The sequence below is a fragment of the Colobus angolensis genome, unplaced genomic scaffold, assembly GCF_000951035.1.
Source record: "Colobus angolensis palliatus isolate OR3802 unplaced genomic scaffold, Cang.pa_1.0 Scaffold7, whole genome shotgun sequence".
Taxonomy (NCBI): domain Eukaryota; kingdom Metazoa; phylum Chordata; class Mammalia; order Primates; family Cercopithecidae; genus Colobus; species Colobus angolensis.
The window spans coordinates 9,539,187-9,554,163 of record NW_012120709.1 but is presented as its reverse complement, the minus strand read 5'-3'; the positions used below and the strand labels follow the sequence as shown (position 1 = coordinate 9,554,163).

Here is a 14,977-nt window from a genome sequence, read left to right as displayed (position 1 = left end):
CTGAGAGAAACAAGAAATGGGGAAAGGATTCCCTATTTAATAAATGGTCCTGGGAAAATTGGCTAGCCATAAGTAGAAAGCCCACAGAGGTTTTAAAGAAAAACAAATTTTACAGCATCACAGAGAATGGTTCAACATATGCAAATCAGCTAACATAATATATCACATCAGCACAACAAAGGACAAAAACCAGATAATCATCAAAATAGTCACAGAAAACACATTTGATAAAATTTAACATACCTTCAAGGCAAGAACTCTCAAAAAATTAGGCATTGGAAGAACAAACCTCAACATAATAAAGGTCAAAAATGACAAACTCTCCGCTCACATCACACTGAATGGGGAAAAGCTGGAAGCCTTTTCTAAGAACTGAACAAGACTAAGATGCCCACTTTCACCACTCCTATTCAATATAGTACCAGAAGTCCAAGCCACAGCAATCAGGCAAGAGAAAGAAATAAAAGACATCCAAACTGAAAAAGAGGAAGTCAAATTGTCCCTCTTTATAGATTAGCATGATTTCATGTCTAGAAAACCCTAAAGATTCCACCAAAAAACTCTTAGAAGTAATAAGCAAATTCAGTAAAGCTGCAGGATACAAAATCAACACAGAAAAATCAGTAATGTTTCTAGACTTCAATAACAAACTCACTGAAAAAGAAATTAAGAAGGCAATCCTATTTACAGCAGCTACAAAAAAATAAAAAAAAAAAATACCTAGGAATAAAGTTAACCAAGGAGATGAAAGACCTCTACAAGGCAAACTATACAGCAAATGGATGAAAGAAATTGAAGATACCAAAAAAAAAAAAAAAAAAGGGAAAGATATCTCATGCTCATGGATCAGAAGTATTAACATTGTTGTGGCTGGGCGCAGTGGCTCATGCCTGTAATCCCAGCACTTTGGGAGGCTGAGGTAGGTGGATCACTTGAGTTCAGGAGTTCCAGACCAGCCTGGCCAACATAATGAAACCCCATCTCTACTGAAAATAAAAAATTAGCCGGACGGGGTGGCAGCTGCCTGTATCCCTGCTACTCAGGAGGCTGAGGCACAAGAATCACTTGAACCCAGGAGTTGGAGGCTGCAGTGAGCCGAGATTGCACTATTACACTCCAGCCTGGGCAACAGAGCAAGACTCCAACTCAAAAAAAAAAAAAAAAAAGAAGTATTAGTATTGTTAAAATGGCCATACTACTCAAAGCAATCTACTGATTCAATGTAATACCTATGAAAATACTAATTATATTCTTCACAGAAATTTAAAAAAAAAAATCCAAAAATTTGTTTGGAACCACAAAAGAGCCTGAATAGCCAAAGCAATCCTGAGCAAAAAGAACAAAGCTAGAGGCATCGCACTACCTGACTCCAAAATATACTACAAAGCTACAGTAACCAAAATGGCATGGTATTAATATAAAACAGACACACAGACCAATGGAACAGAATAAAGAACCCAGAAATAAATTCATGTATTTACAGTCCACTGATTTTCAACAAAGGAACGAGAAAATATATTAGGAAAAGGACACCCTATTCATTAAATGGTGGTGGGAAAATTGGATATCCATATGCAAAAGAATGAAACTAGACCTCCCTCTGTCATCATACACAAAAATCAATTCAAAATGGATTAGAGACTTAAACAAAAGACCTGGAACTATAAAACTTGTAGAATAAAACATTGAGGAAATGCTCCGGGACACTGGTTTAGGCAAAGATTTTATGGTTAAGATCTCAAAAGCATAGGCAACAAAAATGAAAATAGAAAAATGAGACTATATTAAAGTAAAAAGCTTCTTCACAGCAAAGGAAACATTTAACAGAGTGAAGAAACAACATGTTAAATGGGAGAAAATATTTGCAAACTGTTCATTTTACAAGAGGCTTAACATGTAGAATATATAAGAAATTCAAACAACTGAACAACAACAACAATAAAGAATTCCATTAAAAAGTAGGCAAAGGATCTGAATAGATTTTTTTTAAAAAAGACACACAAATGGCCAACAGGTATATGAAAAATTGTACAACATCACTAATCACCCTTTGATCATTATACATTCTTGCATGAATCAAAATATCACATGTACCCCATAAATATCAATAAAATTATCAATATCTATAAAATTTAAAAAAATAAATCCATAAGACTTGAAAAAAAGCATCACAGAAAAGCTAAACAGATAAATACATATTTGATAGTTTAAACACTGAACTTAATAAAAAATACTTTTTACCATTACATTAGATGGGAGAGAAAATAGCAAGAAAGGAAAACTAAACCTTTTCTAATTTCAGTCTCACTGACTGGGAAAAAGGACTCGAGTCACTCTTTTTTATACTAGACATGACCTGATTTTGTCTATCTAATATTCACTTTTCTTGTAAGAGACTGCCTCACACATGGTTCTGGTGGGCTGTCATTCACTTGCCTTACCTGCATTTTGGGTGGGCATTTGACCCTGGCCTGGCCATTGATGGTACCCCATCCTACTATTCAAACAACAGAATAATGAACCCAGGGATGTATATGAAATAAAATCTTTATCTTCTATGGTGTTTTTATCACCTAACAAATCAGAAGATTTGGGGAAAGAGTAATGGCAAAAAAGGAATCTAACTAATATTTATTGAGCACCCAACATAAAGTACAGGTAATAAGCTAGGTTATTTCCATATGAATTTTATCTAATATACTCACATACAACTATCATTGACCCAGTTAAGCTGCAAAACAGCAAGTTAAAGTAATTTATCCAAAGTACAATAGAGAACTAAATCAGGAAATCAATCCTCCCAAAAGCCTGTATAGTTAGTACCTTAATATAAATGAAAGTGAATCATTAGAAATGGTAAAGATAATTATGTCAATTAAGATGGAGCCTACTTTATTAACCTAATAAAGGGAAACTAGAACTTCAGAGAGGAAATGTTCTCTAACAACTTCAGAGGCTGACATTCTAATGTCACATTTAAGTTAAAGCTCTATAATTAGAGAAATACGGAAAGAAAACTGTTCAAAATGTACTAAGTGACATGGATTAAAACATTACTTTATGAAATATAATTTTAATTTTAAAGGTTATTATAAAGTATAATTTTGGATATTATGTTTTGATTAATAACAGGGTTTTCTTCTTTTATTATTAATTTATTTTACTTTGCCGTAAGTTATTGGGGTACAAGTGGTATTTGGTTACATAAGTTCTTTAGTGGTGAATTGTGAGATACTGATGCACCCATCACCAGAGCAGTATATACTGCACCATATTTGTTGCCTTTTATCCCTCCCCACCCCACTCTTTCCCCCAAGTCCCCAAAGTCCATTGTATCATTCTTATGCCGAATAACAGTTTTCTTAATTTCTAAAAATGTTTTCATGTGAGTCTCTTAAAGAGAGTACCATAAGCTATCAAAAACCCATAAATGCCAACCAGTGAAGAAAAGAAATAACCATTGAATTAAAAAAAATACAAATCACTACTAAAACCTAGAGGGCAATATAGGTACGAAAGTGAGACTGTTTTCCGAGGCTTTTAATACAGTACATTTATTAATACCAGATATATGCCACCCGCAACATAACATTGTGATTTACAAAACTCTTGTTTCCTATATATAGCTAAAATAATTCAAGATTACCAATACTATACCTGCAAATGACTTTGTCTTTTTAATAATTCCTTTTTCTTGCTGCTACTAATGGCAGAATACACATGTAAAAAGGTCATATATCGGCTTGGTGTAGCACCATATGCTTTACAAGATTCATGGATTAATAAAAATGATTTTAGAAAATCAGGATTAACTAGAAAAAAATAGAAAATAAAAATAACTTATTATATGCATGACTCATTAAAAATAAGAGAAAATATCCTAATGATAGTTATTTTATACAAGATACTTCCATGCTATATAATTATAAATATGAGATACCATCTTTGCTTAAAGATGCACAAAAGACAACTATTCACAGCTCCCATCTTCTTAGGAATTTTGAATTCTCTAGTTTTAGTAGCATCTATTCATCTACTGTTATATATTTCCCCTGAACATCTTTATTGTTGCAAGAAAAATAAATCTACACGTTGTCATAATATATAAATTAATTGGGACTATATAACACATGTACAGTAATCCAAAAGTGAGCTAAATACAATCTGCTGAACAGAAACGCAATATACAAAATACCTATCTACTCCCATCTGATATAGGGAGAAAGAAGACTTCAAATGCCAAAAAGTTAAGAATAAGTTCACATTAGATTCAATATATCCATGATCAAACACATTATATTCCTCTCACTGACACAATTTGCATCTGTATTCCCAGCCCCAGTGAATGAAATCAATTTGTAATAAATATTCCAAGACAGAAACCCAAGAAACATCCTTGACTCTTCCTTCTCGTGTGCCACAGCCATTACGTAATCATCAAGTCTCATTTAGATTACCTCCTAATATCCACCAAGTCCATTCTTTCCTCCATTCTTATTACCTCTTCTTTGGTTTAGGCCTTCATCTTGTCTCTCTTAGATTACTACAACATACTTCTAAAATGATGTAATTAATTTTGGTTTCTCCTATTACAAATCTAGTTTCCAATAACTGAAGAAAGGGATATATAAAGATATTTCCGGCCGGGTGTGGTGGCTCACGCCCGTAATCCCAGCACTTTGGGAGGCCGAGGCGGGCGGATCACGAGGTCAGGGATCGAGGTCAGGAGATCGAGACCATCCTGGCTAACATGGTGAAGCCCCGTCTCTACTAAAAATACATAAAAAAATTAGCCGGGCGTGGTGGCGGGCGGCTGAGGTCCCAGCTACTCCGGAGGCTGAGGAGGGAGAATGGTATGAACCCGGGAGGCGGAGCTTGCGGTGAGCGGAGATTGCACCACTGCTTTCCAGCCTGGGCTAAAGAGCGAGACTCCATCTCAAAAACAACAACAACAACAACAAAAAAACACATTTCTGTTTCTAAAACAAAACTCTGGTTAAATCTCCTTTTAAATCTCTCAATAATGACCTATCACCTGCAAGTTAGAATCCAAACTCCTTAGCATAATGCAGAACGCTCTTCATTACCTGACCATGCCAACCTTTTCCTTACTCTTCATCTAGTACTTATTTATACATCTTATGTTTCAGCCCTTTAGGCTGTTTACAGTTTCATAAAATGCCTGTTTCACTTCTCCAAACCTTTCCCATGCTACTCACTCTAACCAGAATGACTTTCTCAAACTGCCTGTCGGGACAATGTCTATTTTCTATAATATCTGCTAAAGTTTTACTTTCCAATATATTTCATATAAACTTCTACCATCACTTATCTTGCTATATCAGAGATTTATGTTTATATATAAAATAATTCTCACTATCACTGGACTGTGAGCTACTAAGTGGTCTCTAATATCCAGCCCAGTACATAGTATAAAACAAGTTCAATAAATATTTGATTATTAGATGGTTAAATAAATAAATAAGTGAATAAGCTATGGTATAAAAATAAAGACCACAATCAAAAGTGATTTGAAGAGAAAATAATGAGAATATTATAGTTAAGAAAAGATTAAGTCCATACTCAAAGAATGTCATAAAATTTTTTCATATATAAATTATAGAGTTCTGTGCCATATCTAAGTGATAAGCAAATATGAAAAGTTTAGGGGGCTTGCCAAAGACTCTAAACAATTTAAGTAGGTCCTTCAAATCACTCAGCTAAGAAAAATAATTTTTTAAATTTGTTGAACTCACACAGTAGATATTCTGTTGGATTCTATGTTAAATGACATAACCTTAATGTAAAAATAAAAAGGGCTTCAAAATTTTGTTTGCATCAGAAGAAACCTAATTTTGCTACATTTAGCATTATTTAAATTTATAATCATGAATCTTTAATGAACCTGTAACATTAAAATAAGGCAATTATTTCATAAATAAAAACCAGATAAAACTGATCTCATCAAAATACTACCTGAATTTTTTTTCTTTTCTTCTTTTCGTTTTTTGTCATTGTATTTTTCTTCACCACCTGTTTCACTGAGTAACATTTCAGGTATCTAAAACATAAAAAGCAAATCACTATGAAAAAGTTTAAGTTCCATATCAGAAGTTAAAAACCTTTAACACAAAAAAAAGTCAGTATTGATTGTACTTTTCTTTTAGGATTCATTCCAGACTAAGAGAAAAAAAAAATACAGAAATATTTAGAAGAAATGATTTCCTAAACATCATTTTGACACATATCAACCATTAACTGATTGCAAATTAATGGCACATTGGGAAAAGCTCACTTGAAATGGTGAGACTATATGAAATGAAGGAAATAACAATTTGGATTAAATTAGAAAATAATCACAATGCCATTTAAAAACATACAATAATAAAATATTTTATTTGGCATAAAACTAGTAAAATGCCTTCATGGCATAGTAGGGTAGCAAGGATTCTTAGCTTTTTCATATACAAACTAAAAGTAAATAAAAATAATTTTATAATCAATAATTTCATAACTGATCATTCTAAAAATATATTCTCACTATGACTGGAATTTTGCCATTATTATAAATAAGCAAATACAGTTTCATAGCAGATATCATTACCATTAAAGATAACCTTATAAAAATGCTACTTTAGAATATACAAAAGAGAGTTTAGAGTCCCGAAAAAAATTAAAGTAACATTTTGAAATTTTAAATTAAGCCAAATTGCTTGAATTTCTTTCACCTGATAGAGCTGACATTCCCAGCAAGAGGAAACACAAATGATCCAGCTAATTAGGTCAAAAAATCATTTTTTAAATTTCTCAGACTGAAAAAAAAATGTAAGCCAAAAGATATCTCCATTAATGCAGAGTTCGAATGTACCATAATTCTTGCGACAGAGTATGCCTTCACTAATTTCTGACAAAACACTTAAACCTATGTGAGAACATTTTAAACTTATATTTTTAAATCAACATTAATCTGTTTCTTTGGGAACTCATTTTCTTTAAAATGGTCTATCCTCAAACAATATCCTGCATTAGCAAAGTCTGCCTGCCTGATTTGCCTCATTCCTTCCCTTGAAGTAAAAATGGTACTTTTTAAAGAGTTGAATGGGCATAGCAAGCCTATTAATTTGCTTTATTTACATCTATTACATATTCTCATATATTTCACATATTAACATATTCATAACATGATATATAACACATATTAACATTTTCATACATTAACATATCCAAAAGTGATGGATCCTATCAACCCCTTCAAACTAACTTTCAATTGCTTCTAGTTGCTTATTAAATAAGATTCAAGGTCATGGCACTTAAACACTTTCCCTCCTTATCTGTCCCTGATATTTCCCACTACAATGTACCACATACCCTGTGCAGCAGCCACATGAACTCTCTATTTCCAGGCACACCATGCAATATCATGTCCTTGAACCACTGGGCCTGCAAGTGAGGCAGTGCCCTCTTGCATAACTACTTCAAAACCATCCTCACTAAGCTCCCTAAATTCAGTTTTCATATTATCAGGCTAGAGTAACCACTAACCCTCCTTGCTGCAGACATCTACCAGTCCAATCATTTCTACATTTCACAAATAATTTTAGCTCTTGGCTCACTTTCACTCTTTCCAACACAATCCTTGTCTTACCTTCTTAATTATTCGCAATTTCAATATCCATTGTAGATAATCACTCTAATATCCTCACCTCTCAATTCCTTGAGCACCTCTTCTCCTCTTAACCACCACACTTTTGTCAGCCACTCACCTACACAGTCAAATCCTGAGATTTTGTAATTATCACTAAGTGAAATCCTTCCATAATCTCACTTTCAAACATCCCATTCTTCTATTGCTACACTCCTGTCTTCCCAGCTTACCAGTATCAAAATCCTGAAACTCCACTGAAACCTACTATCTACAGATTTGACCACCTCTTCACTGTCATTCACCATCTTCCTATCCTAATTTACCAGCTTACCAACTTAAATTCCATGATAAATCAAAATAATTATATTCTTATAAATATTCTCAACTGTCTTGTCTTCAACTGTTTTGTCATACTCAAGTAGCAAAGTCCCAATTCTGGTCAAATCTAAGTCATCACCTACTCAAGTTGTGCACCCATGAGTGCACCTATGGCTTGAGAAAAAAAACACACAACTACATTGTTTGGCCTCTATTGAACTCCATGATCACTAACCTCAAGTGAATCCTATCATACTCCATTCTCCTAATCCTTTCCCTCTTTTATTCTCCCAAACTACTATTTTGCATATCTTCTTGTGTCTCTTTAAGCCTCCAAAACCTCCTCCCTCATTCTTTCCCTCAGCAGATAATCTTCCTATTTCGCTAAGAAAATAGAAACAATTAGAAAAGAGTCTCCCAAACTTCCCAGTACCACATCTGCCCACCTACCCAGATCTATCCCCTACTATTCTGCTTTCTTTCCTGTTATCGCAAATGAGTCCTCCATTCTCATAGGAAAGGCCAATCCTTAATTCTTCCATTTGTACACTAGATCCATTTGTTGTGCACTTACTCAATGATATTATTCTAGCAATTTTTCCCTGTTTTGCATCACATAATTTTTGCTTCCCTATTAAGTCATTCTCAACAGCATATTAACATGTTATACTGTGTCCCATCTTTAAAAAAAAAAAAAAAAAAAAAAACCGGCCCAGCATTGACATGCTATCTTCTTTTGGTTTCTAAAATATAATGTTTGTCTGGTTTTCTTATTTCCCTAGCAGCTTCCTCTCAGTTTCCATTGGTTCTTCCTCTTCATCTCCCCAGTTTCCTAATGTTGAAGTGTCCCAGGGTTCAGTCTTGGATCGCTGCTCTCTTTTGTTTATTCTCACTCCCTTGGTGATATCATTCATTCTTACAGCTTTAAATACCACCTGCACTCTGATAATTCCTCAAATTTTTTTCTGTATGCCTGACCCCTGGAGCTCCAGGCTTATATATCCAAATGCCTTCTCAGACTTATAACTTCAATGTCTGGTATCTCATATTTAACACATCTAAAACTCAAGGCCTCATAGTCTCCTCTTAATATGTTCTTCTCCCATTCTCCTCTGTCTCAAATGATGGTCATTTCATCCTTCTTGTTGCTCAAGCCAAAATACTCAGAAGCATCATTGACTCCTCACTTTCTATTACACCTGATTACAATCTGTCAGCAAATCCTGTTGTTTCTACTGCAAAACATATCCAGAATACAACCACTTCTCACCACCTTACCACTACATCCTTAGCCCAACCTATTCTCTTCTCTCTGGATTACTGCAATCATTTGTAACTACTCCATCCATTGCCCTCTATAGTCTACTTTCAACACAGAAACTACAGTAATCCCATTAAAAAATGAGTCAGAATATTTCTGTTTGAAAGCATCCAAAAGTAAGTTAGTTCTCAGGAAAAGCTGAAATCCTATATGCTGTAGTAGCTTACAAAGCCCCACCCTAACTGGTTTCCTCTTAGTTCTCTGACATCATCTTCAGTAACTCTCCCCTCAATCACTCTGCTCTGGGTGAAGTGGCCTCTTACTGATCCTCAAAATCATCAGACAAGATCTCTACCCAGGATCTTCACCTAGAAAGCTTTCTCCACAGATATACCTCAGAAGAATGTAAACACCATGAGGGTAGGGATCTCTATCTATTTTTTTTTTTCCTCTGCTATGTCCTCAACATACATAGAACAGTGGTACATACTAAGCACCCAATAATGACTTCTTAATGAATGCCTCTTATTCATGTGGCCTCCTCAAGCTAAAATATCTTTCAGTAACTAAAATATTACTTCATCTGTAAACCATGTCTTTTATCTCAAATTACACTCCTTACTCTGAATCATGACAGGCATTAAACTATACTTCTCTTATAGAAAAATAAAGAAATTAGTGATTAAGGATATGAATATCATTTAAAGAAACAATGTTGAAAATTATTACTTATTCAAATGAAGTAAAATAAGAGGCTTCCAGTTAAGATAGTGTTATGAGTTCACACTTTAACTCATGCCCCTCCAAACACACAGCATAGCGATGATATTTTTTTAAGGATTTAAAAATTCTTTCATTGTTAAATACTTGCTATGATTTTTTTTTTAAATCTAGGACAGCCTATAATAGGTTAGTTAATTAAAGCCATAACATTTTAAAGTATAGTTGTCTCTGTGGTTCTTAATTAAGAACATGATCCTTAATCTAAAATTCTATATTCAACTAAATTATGATGCAAGAGTAAGAATAGAGACATTTCCAAACATAAGAGATGTTCGGTGCCATAATTAAGATGATGTTATAACCAACACCAAAGAGAAGTTGTGAAAATTAACAACTTCAAAAATAAAATGTGCTTTTAAAATTTTTAATATTTGTTAAACTTACTTTCTTCATACTGCTATCAGACCAACCCTCCATCCACAACACCTGGCATTTTTTATGCAAAGCTGGATTACTCTCACAGTTTATCATGAAGTTTGAATTTGCAGAATCCATTATCAAGACAATATGCAAGTTTTGCTGAATTCCTAAAAAATATATAAAAAATTATATTCATGGAAAATTACAAGAATAATAATAGAATCAGGCAATCTATATGTGGTCCAGATTAAAGAGATCAAAATTTTCTCAAATGAAATAGTAGGAGCTGTTTTTAAAAATGAGCACAATATAAAACAATATTATGGTATGATTTTCATTTTAGTTAAAAGAACATTTATAAATTTGTATATGTGTATGTTAAGAAAAAAGACTCAGAAAAATGTCCATGAAAAATGTAAGTGTCATAATGTCTGGGTGGTGTGATTATTGCCTCATTTTTCACTTATTTCAATTTTGGATTTCTACACTGCATATAAAACTGTTTCTATATGAATGAAAGGCTAGTTTTTTAAAACTATGAAGTCTGGCACAATCTAAATAGTTCAATAGTTCTTTAAGACAGGAGGTACTAAAGCAGCAATAATTTCACCACATGAAACAAAGGAGGCAAGGTAAATATTCCAAAGAACATTACCATACTTTCGTCATTCCTGTTTGCTAAAATTTTGCTAAGATATTGATATGGTTTGGCCCTATGTCCCTACCCAAATCTCATTTTGTAGCTCCCATAATCCCCACATGTCGTGGGAGGAACCTGGTGGGAGACGACTGAATCATGGAAGGGGGCAGGTCCTTCCCATGTTGTTCTCATGATAGTGAATGGCTCTCATGAGACCTCGTGTTTTTAAAAATGGGAGTTTCTCTGCACAAGCCCTCTCTTTGCTTGCTGCCACCAATGTAAGATATGACTTGCTCCTCCTTGCCTTCCACCGTGATTGTGAGGCCCCACCAGCCATGTGGAACTGTGAGTCCAATAAACCTCTTTCTTTGCTAAATTGCCCAGTGTCAGGTAAGTCTGTATTAGTAGTGTAAAAACAGACTAATACAGGTGTTTTTATTATAGGCTAGCCTATCAGTAGTTATGTGTTACTTTCTAAAAACTCCAGAAAAAAGAAAAAGGTATAAATTATCAAATGAACCCAAGATTTAAGATACTTTCGCAATCTAATGAGAAAATAAGGCAAATTAAATGGTATATATTTCATATGAACCAGTTTGATTTGATTAATGAATTCTATGTCACTTACTATATGTGAAGTAATTGAAGACTGGCCCAAAAAAACCATCTTGTGAAGCTTGATCTTTAAGTGGTAACAGCAAAGGCTCTAATTCTTCAAGAGTATAGAGTCCAGGAACTTCACCTACAAAAAAAAATTAGACTAATTCAAAACATTTTAATAAATAATACTTTTTCAATTTTTGTATTTAAAAATCTGCTCTTATTCAATCTTTCTTTCCAAAAATATACAAACCTTATTATCTCTATGTGACTCACAAATCTTTATCTATAGCCTTCATTTGATAAAATTCAAACACCTAAGCAAACCACTCAAAATAGTCATAATCTAGCCATCTGTCTACCTTTACAGGTTATTTTTCCATCTTCCTCCATAAGACCTTTTACTCTAGCCTCAATAAACTTGTGTTCCATAAATATAACAAAATATTCTGTCCTCTTGGAATATATACCTATGGTCATCCTCTGCCCCTTATCTTCCCAATAAGTTTTTATCCTTCAAGATGCTACTTCCCTAACTGTTAAGCCCATGAGCCTTTCTTGATTACCCATTAGCTAATTAAACACTCTTTCTCTTTCACATACTATTTAAGTATATCATTTTTTAGTACTTATCACATCATTTAATAATGAATTACTTCCTTCTCATCTCCAATTAGACTCTAAATTTCTAAGGACAAATATTTGATAATGTTTTGTTAAATATTTGATAAACATTTAACCTTAGAATATTCTTACCTAGGTATCTAGAACAAAAATGTGTTTTACATAAATGAATGAATGAATAGATGAACTTGTACTAGAAATCAGAAGAACTGGTCCGTGGCCTGCTTCTATGCATGCCAAATTATGATGATGAATAGAATGATGAAAGGCCAATCAAAATTGATTAAGACTACAACTTCAGTCTTAAAGACAGACTTAAAGATAGATGGCCTGGAGCATATCTTGTTCACTTCTACAAATTAAAATAGTATTTAAAACTTGGCTCTGCATATAAGAGGCATTTAATAAATATTTGTTAAGCCAGTATGTTTACAATTCACAAGAAACTGTAACATTAAGTGAAAAGTCCTTTGCTACATATCCAAAGTAATGTATTCATATAGGACCCATCAGTCTGATCCCCACTTTTCTTTAGGTTCAACTAAGAGGCACCAGACCACCCCTACCCCACAAGCTTGTACATACTTGAACACATGCACACATAAATCTGCATGATATGTTTTTCTTTAAATTTTAGACATACTAAGATATTTTTGATTCCTTAAATTTAGCAAACAATGCCAACTCTACCTATATATTATATACATTAGGAAATAAGAATTTGAAATAGAAAAAAGACACAAAGCCTACTGAAGACTTCCTCTGAAAATAAAATGCCAAAATCTGACTTGTCATTTTTACCATTATATTTTGATCATAAAGGCCAATTTGTCTTAAAATAATGATTATTGGGTTAGTGGTTATCTGAATGTTTGCTTTCAAAAAGAAAAAAGAAAAAAAAAAGATCTGTGTTTCTGGTCTCTTGTCAGCCAAAACGAACAATGTCTCCATCTAGTGACAGCTGAAGCAATATGCAGGAATGCGTTCCTTAAATATCAAAAGATGTTCATTAAAACGGCCACGAACGCTTTAAGTCCACTCAAGTACTACCACTTTCACTAAGCCATTATCCCTCAACTCTTTAACACAAATGGATTTACCACTTGTCTAATTAGAGCATCCTGTTCTGTATTTCTCATCTGGGTACTAATGTTTAGATATCACATATTATAAACTAAATGTTTTCTTTAACCAAAGCTGTTAAATTCTGAAGAAAATTTCTCCTCAGAGCAGTAGCATGATACAAAGCAAGTATTCATGAAAAACTGAGTTGAAAATGAGTTCGTATAACTTTGTCCTTGGATCCACAGTGATACCGCCCATACGACTGAAACTACTTTTTAAGGTTTATTTTGTACTTCAATAACAAAACACTCTTGATCCAGGTTTAAAACTAAGCTACTTCCTCCCAATCACTAACAGTGATTACTCACAGAAAGATTCTAACAAATTTAATAAATTCTTAGAAAAAAAAGAGGAAGAAATACAGGAATTCACAAGCATCCTCCCCAGGAAAACACCAAAAAGGTCAGGTAACACCACAGACAACAGGAGAGTACCACAATTTGCTGGGGACAGAGCCACAGCAGAAGAGCAGCAACAGTTCTTAGTTCAGGTTGCAGGGACTCAATTAGGGAGTCACAATAGCCAAATGATACTCCCACCCTACCCCAGAGATTTTAATTTAATGCGTTTAGGGTAGTAGCAAAGAATTTGTTTTCAGTTGTTGTTGTTGTTGTTTTTAATTATCCAAGTGATTCTATGTGCAATTGGGGAGGAGAAATGCTGAGGAATATAAATGGACAGTGCTTCATGTTATATCTCAGAGGAAAAACAAGACTTCAAACCATAGAAATCTTGAAAACAAAACAATAAATATCTCTACAATCCATAGAATTCCAGATACATAGAGAGCCCACTTAGCCATAAATTTCTAGAGTATTTGTATTAAGATAGTCCTCTTTCAAGTGGTATTTTTCTATTATATAGATGCATACTTAAAGTACTTATAAGTTCCTTTTTTTCTTACAAATAATTTTAATTTCTTCTTTTAAAAAACAAGATTACTGGCTCACACCTGTAATCCCAGCACTTTGGGAGGCCAAGGCAGGAGGATCACCTGAAGTCAGGAGTTCCAGACCAGCCTGGACAACATGGTGAAACCCTGTCCCTACTAAAATTACAAAAATTCACCAGGTGTGGTGGTGCATGTCTGTAATCCCAGCTACTCAAGTGGCTGAGGCAAGAGAATCACTTGAACCTGGGAGGGGGAGGTTGCAGTGAGCCGAGATCGTGTCACTGCACTCCAGCCTGGCGACAGAGCAAGACTCTGTCTCTAAATAAATAAATAAATGAATAATATTACTTATTACTCTATTTGTAATATCCAACTGAAGAAGGAGAATATGCATTTTTCCAGGTTAATGAATGCAGCTATATTCCAGACACATGAAATGTGGGCACTAATGTGTAGAATTATGTGGAATTTCATATATCTGGAGTATACGTATATTCATATATCCATACTAAGGCCATACTATTATATAGTTATACAACCATGCCACTACTGATAGGAAGGTTCTATCAAATGTTTGTCATAATAAATTATACTACCTATTTTCTTGCATACTAGTTCTTTTATTTCTGTGGGTTAAATTCCTACAGATAATAGAATGGTACATCAAAGAGTATGACACAGTTTTTAATAAGTCCCAGTTGATAATTTTCCCAAAGGTTATAACAAATA

The 14,977-nt window shown here is 33.9% G+C and overlaps 1 protein-coding gene across 1 annotated transcript in view; it reads right to left on the bottom strand.

Moving 5' to 3' along the window:
• The window catches only part of DYNC2H1 (dynein, cytoplasmic 2, heavy chain 1), a 377,952-nt gene that overhangs the window by 275,880 nt on the left and 87,095 nt on the right, over positions 1–14,977 (bottom strand). The window contains exons 51-54 of the mRNA XM_011927022.1: positions 11,636–11,749; positions 10,392–10,534; positions 5,977–6,061; positions 3,658–3,812 (exon numbers count right to left, since the gene is read on the bottom strand). Of these exons, the coding sequence (XP_011782412.1) occupies positions 3,658–3,812; positions 5,977–6,061; positions 10,392–10,534; positions 11,636–11,749 (497 nt within the window). The remainder of the gene's footprint in view (positions 1–3,657; positions 3,813–5,976; positions 6,062–10,391; positions 10,535–11,635; positions 11,750–14,977) is intronic.